This window comes from Phoxinus phoxinus (assembly GCF_949152265.1).
Source record: "Phoxinus phoxinus genome assembly, chromosome: 7".
NCBI lineage: Eukaryota > Metazoa > Chordata > Actinopteri > Cypriniformes > Leuciscidae > Phoxinus > Phoxinus phoxinus.
In genome coordinates, this window is record NC_136882.1 from 7,731,404 (window position 1) to 7,741,874 (window position 10,471).

General features: G+C 36.3%; 2 protein-coding genes across 4 annotated transcripts in view; one reads left to right on the forward strand and one right to left on the reverse strand.

Annotated features, from left to right (window-relative positions):
- itga6a (integrin, alpha 6a) overlaps positions 1-2,977 on the forward strand; it is a 39,059-nt gene extending 36,082 nt beyond the window's left edge. Inside the window, exons 25-26 of one of the 2 annotated variants that reach the window (XM_079619813.1) lie at positions 1,950-2,064; positions 2,372-2,977. In XM_079619813.1, coding sequence (XP_079475939.1) covers positions 1,950-2,051 — 102 coding nt within the window. In that variant the 3' untranslated portion in view covers positions 2,052-2,064; positions 2,372-2,977. The remainder of the gene's footprint in view (positions 1-1,949; positions 2,065-2,371) is intronic. The other variant, XM_079619812.1, reaches the window with a different exon arrangement.
- Positions 2,978-5,763: 2,786 nt separating this feature from the next.
- Positions 5,764-10,331, reverse strand: cybrd1 (cytochrome b reductase 1). Of its 2 annotated transcripts, XR_013798463.1 has the most exons (5): positions 9,872-10,331; positions 8,650-8,858; positions 6,677-6,831; positions 5,995-6,570; positions 5,764-5,917 (listed from the first exon to the last, which is right to left on the reverse strand). XR_013798463.1 is itself a non-coding variant. In XM_079619832.1 (4 exons), the coding sequence occupies exons 1-4, from the start codon at positions 10,056-10,058 to the stop codon at positions 6,309-6,311; spliced, it is 813 nt and encodes a 270-aa protein (XP_079475958.1). In that variant the 5' UTR covers positions 10,059-10,331; the 3' UTR covers positions 5,904-6,308. The 2 variants fall into 2 exon arrangements, 1 of the variants encoding a protein (XP_079475958.1); XM_079619832.1 differs by having other exon boundaries at positions 5,904-6,570.
- Positions 10,332-10,471: the final 140 nt, after the last annotated feature.

The following is a 10,471-nucleotide window of genomic DNA, read 5'->3' on the forward strand; positions in this document are numbered from 1 at the left end:
TAAAGTTTTAAATGACAAAACAATGGATATAAATCATATTGTGACATTGATTGATCAGGTGTCCTTGTGAAAAACAAGTACCACATACTTTTAAAAGAGTAGGCTACTTATTACAGAAATAATACACTTTAAAAAAATATACTTAATCATTTTTAATGTAATTTTTTCGGACACCTAAATGCACGTTAATTGCAATTATATCAAAATGTGTTATAGTTTAAATTTATATTAGATGCAGTTAGCTGAACTTTAGAGTGCTTTTGAGCCACTTAAGAAGGACTTAAAGTACATCTTTATATATTTATACTGTCATTGAAATATGGTAAAGTGTAATGCCAAGCATCTCTAAACTAAAACATACTTTATTGCCATTTCTATTGACAGTAGTATATGCTATTTGTCATACTTTAATGTAATTTCTATTTAAACTGGTCAACACATCAAAATAAGTGTAGGCTACTTCTTTAAAGCATGACAAAAATGTATTTTAAAGTAAAAGGTTTAATTTGACATTATTAAAATGTTAGTGACCTTTTATTTAACTCATTTTGTATTATCTGCAAGGTTTTTTTACTTTTAGGATTTGAAGTACGTCACAAGTGCACATTTAAAACAATTAAATGCACTTCTTTTTCACAAGGGGATAGTCGTGGCAGGGGTGCCGCCAGGAATTTTGGGCCCCATGACAAAAAAATAACATTGGGCCCCCCCTGCACAGCTGTTGTCACCAGATCTCTAGGACGTACCTGTCCCATCAAATGCTTTACATAACTCTAATCAAATGCTTGCAACTGTCTTGCTTCTTGTAGTTCAATACTAGTACTAGCACAATATTTACTGCTGGTGATTTGTAAATGCAAGTCTGCATACAGTAGGCTATGCAATTCATTATTTGATGCAAGATTGGCCACCATAAAAATGTCCTTAAAGCAATCCTTTACAGTCTCAATGTATTTTTATTGTAAAATTAATGACAGATAAAAAAAATAAAAATTAAAAAACCTAAATATATATTAACTTTTTAATCAAAATAAATGAACATCATCATCTCAAAAGAATAAAAACATCAGATTTTTTAACTTAACTGCACATATATGCCAACAACAAAATAAAGTTGACGTGTGTGTGTGTGTGTGTGTGTGTGTGTGTGTGTGTGTGTGTTAATAATAATGTCTAGTGCGGTGGCTGGGATATATAAACCTACCAACGTCCGTTGCCATGATTTTTTAAATGACTATTCGCGAGAGGAAAATTAAGTTTTAGTCGCATAACATCGGTTAATCGAAACGGCGTCATTTCGCAATAGTTTTGTATCGATATTTAGAAAATAAATCGCAAAAGTTCTGCGCAAATCTGTAATAGAAACGCAGCTACTGATGAGTGCGCTAAGGCAGGACCAAATCATTTCATGCAGATACAGGGGGGTGGATGTTTACTTTTTGGTCAATGGGGATATTTAACTTTTATTGCCAAAATAAGTACAATCTAAGACATCATTAATTTTATTATTATTTGAAATATACTCAATGATGATGGTTTATATCGTGTATAATATAATACAAATTTTAAATTACTTTTTACGTATTTGTTGGGGCCCCTGTCAGTCAGGGGCCCTTGGAATCGTCCTAACTTTTCCCCCCTATACGGCGCCCATGAGTCGTGGATCATGTTGATAGTTCATTTAATTCTCTACACCTGTGTAAACTTGAGAACTATCTTCTTACATGTACTAAAGACATGAAGGAGACACGATGAGTGAGACGCAGATGACACCGGCTTTAATATTTCCATTCAATGACATTCACACATTTTTATTCAGGTTTTACTGCCCAAATGCTTTTTGTGGCCACTGCATATTAATATTCCATGAACATTTGTGTTAGTACAAATGTAGTGCAAGCCTTCTCATGACATGTTTGCAATGACCCGTGAATCTGCCCCCTCTGTAGTGCGGTTTCTTCAAGCGGGCGCAGAAGGACGAGTATGATGCCGCAATTCACAAAGCTGAGATTCACACTCAGCCCTCAGACAAACTGTCCGCTGAGGCCTAGCTCTCCTCACAGGGTAAAACACGATCGCTGCAGCGGATTGGTGTCTGCATGACGTGTGGCCTAACTCACTAACTCATCCTTTGCTCTGGCGAAATGAAGGGAAAGACTCATGTTGCTCAGCGTGCGTCGCTCTTTCCGTGTGAAGCTCAGTTTTGTTTCGTATTGTGTCGATGGATGTGCTTCTACGTGTCCTGTTTTGTCAAGCATGTCCCGTCTCTCAGTGTTCTCCAAAGCATACACACACACACAGAGTGATTTTTTATTTATATGGGCCTGTTTTTAAAATGATGCTTAATGAGGTTTTCTTCTTTCTCTGTCAGTGTGGATTTTTCAAACGTTCCAAATATGAGGACAGCGTTCCGAAATATCATGCGGTGAGGATTCGTAAGGAGACGCGTCTCTTGAAAGACGGAAAGGAGATGTTAGACCCCTTTGAGAAGAAGCAATGGATGACCACATGGGATGAGAACGAGAGCTACTCGTGAGACTGTCTCTGCATCTGATGTGGACAATCCTCACCATCAGGCGTCTACAGTTGTGAAAGGTTTCAGAGGATGTCTAACTCTGTGAGACGTTTGACACGAAGATGACTTTACACATCCATGTGTTTCTGGTTACTAAAGGGTAAAGACGCCTGGATATACTGTATCTGGGCTTTTTGAATGCAACGGCACCCCTTAAAAAGCGTTTGTATATTTTTGGAAGATGCATGAGATGGCAAGAATCGATTGTCTTGATTTTCTTTGTAAATATTTTACAATGCAGTTTATTTATTTTGTCTTGTAATTTTGTACCAAGATGCCTACTGTGCATGAACTGCCCAAAGATTATTTTTCATGTCTTTCGTTAACTGTAAATTAGATGAAATGTTTTGAGGTCTGTCAGATGAATCTCAGGCGGGAAAATAAACGATTACTACTGAAAAAATGTTGATGACCGAATATATCAGTTATGCCACTGGAGCAGTTATAAATATGAGCAGACTCATGACAGCATATCAACAAGGGAAGATGACTATTATCATCTGATGAATGCTCACAAAACCAACCATTTCAGCATGCCTGCTAATCAGCATGGTTTCGCTTTGTTGCCCCCTGCTGGTTGGCATTAAATCTGAAAGCAGTGATGCCAACTTAGTCTGAAAAGTTGCTAAATTTAACAAAATTGCTATCAACTGATTTTTCAGAAAGCATCTAGCAACAAATTTAGCTACTTTTTAAATTTATTTGACAACTTTTAGCAAAAGTCAAATTAGGTTAAATGCTAAAGCACACACACACACACACACACACACACACACACACACACACACACACACACACACACACACACACACACACACACACACACACACACACACACACACAGGGTGCAAGAGTGCATTGTGAGTGATGCCTCAGCTAGCCTAGCTCAATGGACTACTTGCATAATTCAATTCACATTTATTTGTATAGCGCTTTTCACAATATACATCATTTCAAAGCAGCTTTACAGAAAATGCATGAGTCCACATTCAAATTTAGAGTGATCTGTTATCAGAGGTAACTGTCTAAGTTATGTATTTCAGAAATGTACATATACAAAATCAGTTATCTAAAAATGCATTAAAGGGATAGTTCACCCAAAAATGAAAACTAGCCCATGATTTACTCACCCTCAAGCCATCCTATGTGTACACGACATACTTCTTTCAGACGAATACAATAAGAGTTATTTTTAAAATGTCCTGGCTCTTCCAAGCTTTATAATGGCAGTGAATGGCCGGTTTCTGTTTTGAAGTCTATAAAAGTGCATCAATCCATGATAAAAGTGCTCCAATGGATATTTTTCTTACACGAACGCATCGCTTCGCTTCAGGAGGTCTTTTTTAACTCGCCAAAGCCGTGTGGATTACTTTTATCATGTATGGATGCACTTTTATGGACTTCAAAACAGAAACGGTCATTATATTGAATTTTATATATTAATAACACAAACTGGCATAATGCCAGCGGTTACTGCACGTGCCACCAGCACATCACATCCCAATGGCGAGACCGAGAAGAACCAGCCTCCAACATATTTTTCCTGGTGCAGCTCCCTCAATGGACCCCACACTTATCACTTCCATGCGTGTGGGGACTTTCATCTGTACTGGAAGCTCCTGTCCCCAAGACAAAGTCCTTGTGTGCAAACATTAGCAAAATAAAGCTAATTTTGATTTTGAACATTGTTTACATTACGTAGTCTGTTGATCACAACTGTTTTTCCAACAGCCAAAAGTACTTTAATAATTTGAGTTGATGTGACATACCTAACTCAACTTCAACTACACCTGTGTGCAGTTTCTCTTGCTCTTTCACAGCAACTGTTGGCCTGTGTGACGCAGTGATGTGTTCTATTCACTGATCTATATAGAATAGAGCAGTGGTTCTATTACATCATTAAAGCTACTGTCAACGTTAGCTTTATGAACCACTGATTCTGTTATTTGAATTAGATGCTTCACATGAGCAGGTAGAGAACACTTATGGCAGTACTTTCAGTCTCTTTTGGAGGTAATTTAGTGTGCTTATGCAGACCACGGCCCCCATATATATATATATCAGCTGTTCCAGCCAAATTCACGAATGAATCTCTCTTTTGAACTATTTGATCAAACGGGTTTGCAAGGACTAAACTGCATTATAATTATTTGTAGTGGTTTCTTACACCTCAACGATGATGATGCAGCTCTTTATTGCTTATGGACTGCTCAGTACTGCAGGTAAAGACAATATGATCATTCATATAGACATGTTTTGCAGATAATGAATTGGTCACTCATCCAACCATGCTTTTGGCTTCCTAAATAAGGCAGGTTTACATACTTTCATTTTAGAAGGGAAAAAAACCCCAGTCAAATATGCTAAAATATTTAATGATTTTGAGTGTTGCATACAAAAAAAACATCCATCAAATGATACTTTTGATAATAAAAAATACAAATCTTGGTTTTATATGTCCCAACAATTATACAGAAATGTTATTGTAAGTTTTACGTCTATACCAATATCATATTGCTATCTTAAAACAGAACATTTCAAGCACAATCTTTAAAATATACAACTGAGCCAATCAGGAGTCATATAAACACTTATGACTGTAATAATGCCGTATAATGTCATTGAACTTAACTAATGTATACAGTGTGATGAATGTTAATATAGCAGGCTTCATACTTTAACATATCTACAAACGTTTTTTTAAAGCAGGCAGGGACAGTACATGCATCTCTTTTTACACACAGAAGAGATATTACAGCACAATAGGGCTGTGAAACGAACAATCACATCCAAAATTAAAGTTAAAATGTGTGTGTACTTTTTATAATTATTTTGTATAAATACAAGCACCTTAATATGTATATATATATATATATACACATATATATTTAAGGAAAATGTGTTCCTATATAGAGTAATGTGTATATACAATATTTATTTTTAATATAAATTATATATATATGTATTTATACATACATATATACAGTATATATATAATTTATATTAAAAATAAATATTGTATATACACATTTACAGATCTCACTGTAAAAAGAATTGCTGCGATTATTTATCACAACTTAAAATCCAACATTGTTTCAACTTTAAAAAGTATGTGTTCATGCTTGACTTAAAATATTAAGTTTAGTTAAGTTAGATATTTAAGTTATCTCAAAAATTTTAAGTTGTTATAACTAATCGCAGCCACATTTTTTTTACAGTGATATATATACAGTATATACATGCAGATATTTCTTAAATATATACATGAATGTGTGTGTTTTTATATAAAATATTCATTTACCGTACACACACTGTAAAAAAATATTTTCATGATTTATCCAACTTTTTATCTTTTGCCAAATCATCTTCGATAACTAATGTGTGAAGATAACATACTATTTTGAGTTTGATTATTAAACCATTCTTCTTCATTGTATTAGCACAAATTTTTAATTACAACAAACTAACATTTTTAAGGCAACAAGGTAACTTGCTTTTTTAAGTTAAACCAACATTTTTTTTTTTACAGCACACACACATATTATGCAAACACAAACTTTTATTTTGGATGCGATTAATCGTTACTGCGATGATTAATAGCCCTACAGCACAAACAGAGCTGTCAGTTTAAAATGCCCTCAAGACTTCCACAACAGCAGAGATTTCAGCATTTTGCTTGCTTTGAGATTATATTAAAGGGATGTAAGATCCAAACTTGTTTCTAAACTCTGCCTCATCCAGACTCTTCTGCTTTTCCATTACGCCTGCGTGTCTCGAGGTCTAGGTGTGTTCTCGTGGTCACGGCAGTGTCCGTTTTGAAGTCCTCTGGGCTTGTGCTGTTACTGCTCACAGATTGAGTGACTTCTTCTCTTGGCCTCTTCCAAGAGGGGCGCGTTGCAATCCAGAGAACAAGACCACCAAATGCAACAACAAGCAGCCCGAGAACATTTACTAAAACGGCTTCTGGTGGAGAGTCTTTATAAGCTGGGCTTTTCCTGGAAGACATTACAAACAACACTTAGAAAATCTTTCAAAGCGCACATGCCACAATGTGCATTTGCATTTGTATGGCTTGTGTTGTGTGTGTGAAGCTGTACTTACAGGCCAAAGATGAGTTTCTCAGTGAAGCCCATGAGAGCTGTGGCGATTACACTGGTGAAGATGAACAAGCCACTGTAGACGTGCACAGGCATGAGAGCTGCACGCACGTACACTGGAGTCGCAGGTATCAGATAGACGGCGATGCCCATAACTATCTAATTCACGAGAGAGAAGAACACATCACACCTCCGAGAGCTCTGACAACACACGTGTCGCAAAGATTTATTCAAATGTAGTTTCTATAGGGCTCTATGAAGAACAGGATCTTCTGTCCTTTTGAAGTAAAAGAGTTTGTTGTGTTCTGTAGACATAAGATTCACAATACAAAACTCCCTCCCAAGGACATTTGCAGAATTTATTATTTGTCCTGATGAACATTCAAATTGGGGATCCCAAGTGGGCCACAAAGGAGTGCTAGGGAATCCATGGTGAAGTTTAGAGAGAAAGAAATAGGGTTCCCACACTTCAAATTCAAGGACCTTTCCAGGTCCAATACCCTCAAATTCAAGGACTTCATGTGGGGACACATTTCAAGTGAGAGCAAGGTTACACCGTGTTACCTTGTTTACATAGCCTACATGTGTCAAAAAACAAAACATTTTTGCATTTATTTGTGGCCATATGACAGAGATCTGATATTATATTTGTCGTATTTCTGTTTTACATAAAACTGAAGAATATTCTGTACATCCTATACCGTATTCTGAAATGATCTGATATTAACGTTTGCATGGATTTTATTGAAAAGAGCTTAGGCTCATATAAGCAGAAGTTTTAAGATATATGAATATAAGCTTTTCTTGCCTCAGGGGGTTTACATTATCTTAACAGGCAAAGCAATTTATTCAACATTACATTAAATAAAATATTTGGGCTATAGATTATCACAACTGCACACAATATAGAGTCATTGACTGAACATATTTGGGTTTGGTGTGAGCACTGAAATCATAGCCTATCACAACATAGTGCAGATCAAATACATTATAAAACATTCCAATATGGGACATTACCATAAGGCCATGAAGGCCATGAAGGCTTCAGACTATTTTTGCAATATTTCACTGTGTCTGTGAAACGTTGAGGTACAATTGTAGTAGTTTTGTGCGCGCGTGAACGTCATGGCAACGTACAACACACCTCACGTGGGAAACACTTAACGTAACGCGTAAATGCGCTATGCATAGGTCACGGAAAAAATTAAATAAAATAATGCATAGGCCACGAAGTGTTGGCGAAATAACACATTAGCGGACCGGAGGGAATAATATGAATTTTTTTCCAGAAAACTTCTTGCACAAAATAAATTCAAGCACTTTCAAGGACCTGTATCTATGTGTGTTTCTTTTCAAAAACTTTCCAGGGACAAAATAATAACTAACAATAATAATAAATAAATAAACAAGAGTAAATCAATTTAAAATAATTATTAAAATAAATGAATTGATATAATATAAAATTTTAATAAATAAATACATACAAGCAAACATAATGCATCTAACATCTAATTATTTTTTTATTATAGAATAAATCGCAGTATAAACTTTATATATGAAAATATATATCTGCCTTTTAGGTTGGGGTTCCCTCGCACGAGGATGATCATATTTGGGGCTCTGTGACACTAAAAGATTGAAAACCCTTGATCAATGCTGATATACGGAGGTCAGCCAATCTTAACAAATGTAATTTACATACCGTTATTAAAGTCTCAAAGACACTGTAGCAAAAACAGCCAGTATCATTTCATTTTACTAGTCAGAGAGTGGGTGGAAAAAGAGTGAAAAAAGGGTGGAACATGGTCTAAATTAAACTAAATTGCATCATTATGACTGTTTTTGATGCAAGTGGACTGGATGCTGCAAATGTGAATAATAACAGCCCCCTTTGGTTGAAACGGAAGATCTACCAGTGTGTGTGTGTGTGTGTGTGTGTGTGTGTGTGTGTGTGTGTGTGTGTGTGTGAACCCATACCTGTGCTGGGTAGAGTATGACAGCAGCCAGGCCGACCCAGCTGTGCAGGCTGTACATATTGGGAATATTCTTTGCATTGTGGAAATCAAACACAGCCACCACAGAAATGACAGCTAAGGTGAATGCGAGAACATGCAGCCCTGCGTGGATAAACTTCATCATCTGCTTGCTGCACCTCCAGGTCCATGGCAGTCGGTACACAACAATTGCTGAAAAAAAGAAAGAAAAAGAAACAAGTGAGCTACATTACATCCCGTAGGTAGGCAGTTCAGTACGTTTTGTGGTCACAAAATGAAACATTAATACATTTATTAAATTCTTGTAAATTGGTTCAGAAATTGGTCTAGCTTCACATTTAAATTAAAACTACATAGTATATGCACAAACTTTTAATTTGACATTTGTTATTACACTGAGTCTCCAACAAATCTAATGAATATATTTTCAACTTTTTTATTTTGTTAGGCAACATTTTCATCCATAAACAGAACTTTATAGCTCTTCCTACACTCACTTTTGTTTTGTTTTTTTGATTGAGGTAGACTCACTGCTTAAATCTTTTTGTTCAACTTGCAATAAAAATATTGATAAATTCCGGAAACAATACTGACGATTCCTTTGTAATGACTCTGATGTTAACGTTTAAACAGCTTTCTCTTATTGATTGATTTTCTAATTATCTGCCTCTTAGTATTGTTTCGCTATAAAAAAAAATGGTACTTAATGCATGGTACTTAACCCTTTATGTTCCTCTGGTCTTTATCCATTTTATTTGTCCTCTTATAAATATCCTTCATTTAGATATCTGACTTTACAGAACAACGTTTTTGTTTTGTTTTTTACTTTAATGCTCTCCTGAAGGTGTTTGTATTTGCATCTGTTTCTAGAATATAAAACAAAAGTTCAGTATGTTTTGAGACACAGTCTCGATCTTTATCTCAAAACTGTGTCCAAAAAGTCGCATCATTTTCGCTTCTTCTTTTTACCGCATAGCGAATGTTGCGCGAACATAACGCGATTCGTCTCTCGTCTGTATCACTAAATCCTCTGAGAAAAAGCCTCACTTTTATGTAACTCAAATTGTTACTTTGTTTATCGTTTTGTGGATTAAAGCTGTACAGGACTAATTTATGAAGGCTACTGTTACTTTAAATCGAGATTTAAGACTCAGGAATGTGAACCTCTGGTTGCCGAATGAAGTGCAAACATTCAAACTCCTTACCGATTCCCTGAAGAAAAATAAACCCGATCACCATTAGCAACGGGTGCCAGTTAAACTCAGCCGCTCCTCCGTCCCACCCGAGCCCCTCTCGGTAGTGCAAAACCCATGTTAAAACAAACGCAATCGACCCAAAACCGACCGCCAACGCCAGAAGGAATAAAATAAGAAACTGCTTGTAGTTCTCCATCCTCCTCGCAGTGTGAAGAACAGCAGAGACGACACGAGGCACTTCAGAAGTTCAGACGGGGGGCTGGCTCACTTTTGACTTTCTCACCCAAACATGAGGCTGTGTCTCAAATACTAGGAAGCTGCCGATCTGGGCAACATTGCCGGGAGTCAAAATGCTGCTTTGGATTGTGCCTGTGATGCCTAAATATGCTGTCTAGGTAGGAAGCTCACTGCCATCCATAAAAGACTTTAGCCTTAAGTATGATCCATGCTCAAAAATGACTATGATGCTGTCTAGATAGGCAGCTCACTAGGTTTTTGAACACAGACAGAGGATTATTTCCCACCCCCTTTTTTTTTTGACAACACAATTTTGTAACTCACCACATTAAAAAGTTATGCAACATCGTTTCACAATGATGACAATAGCAT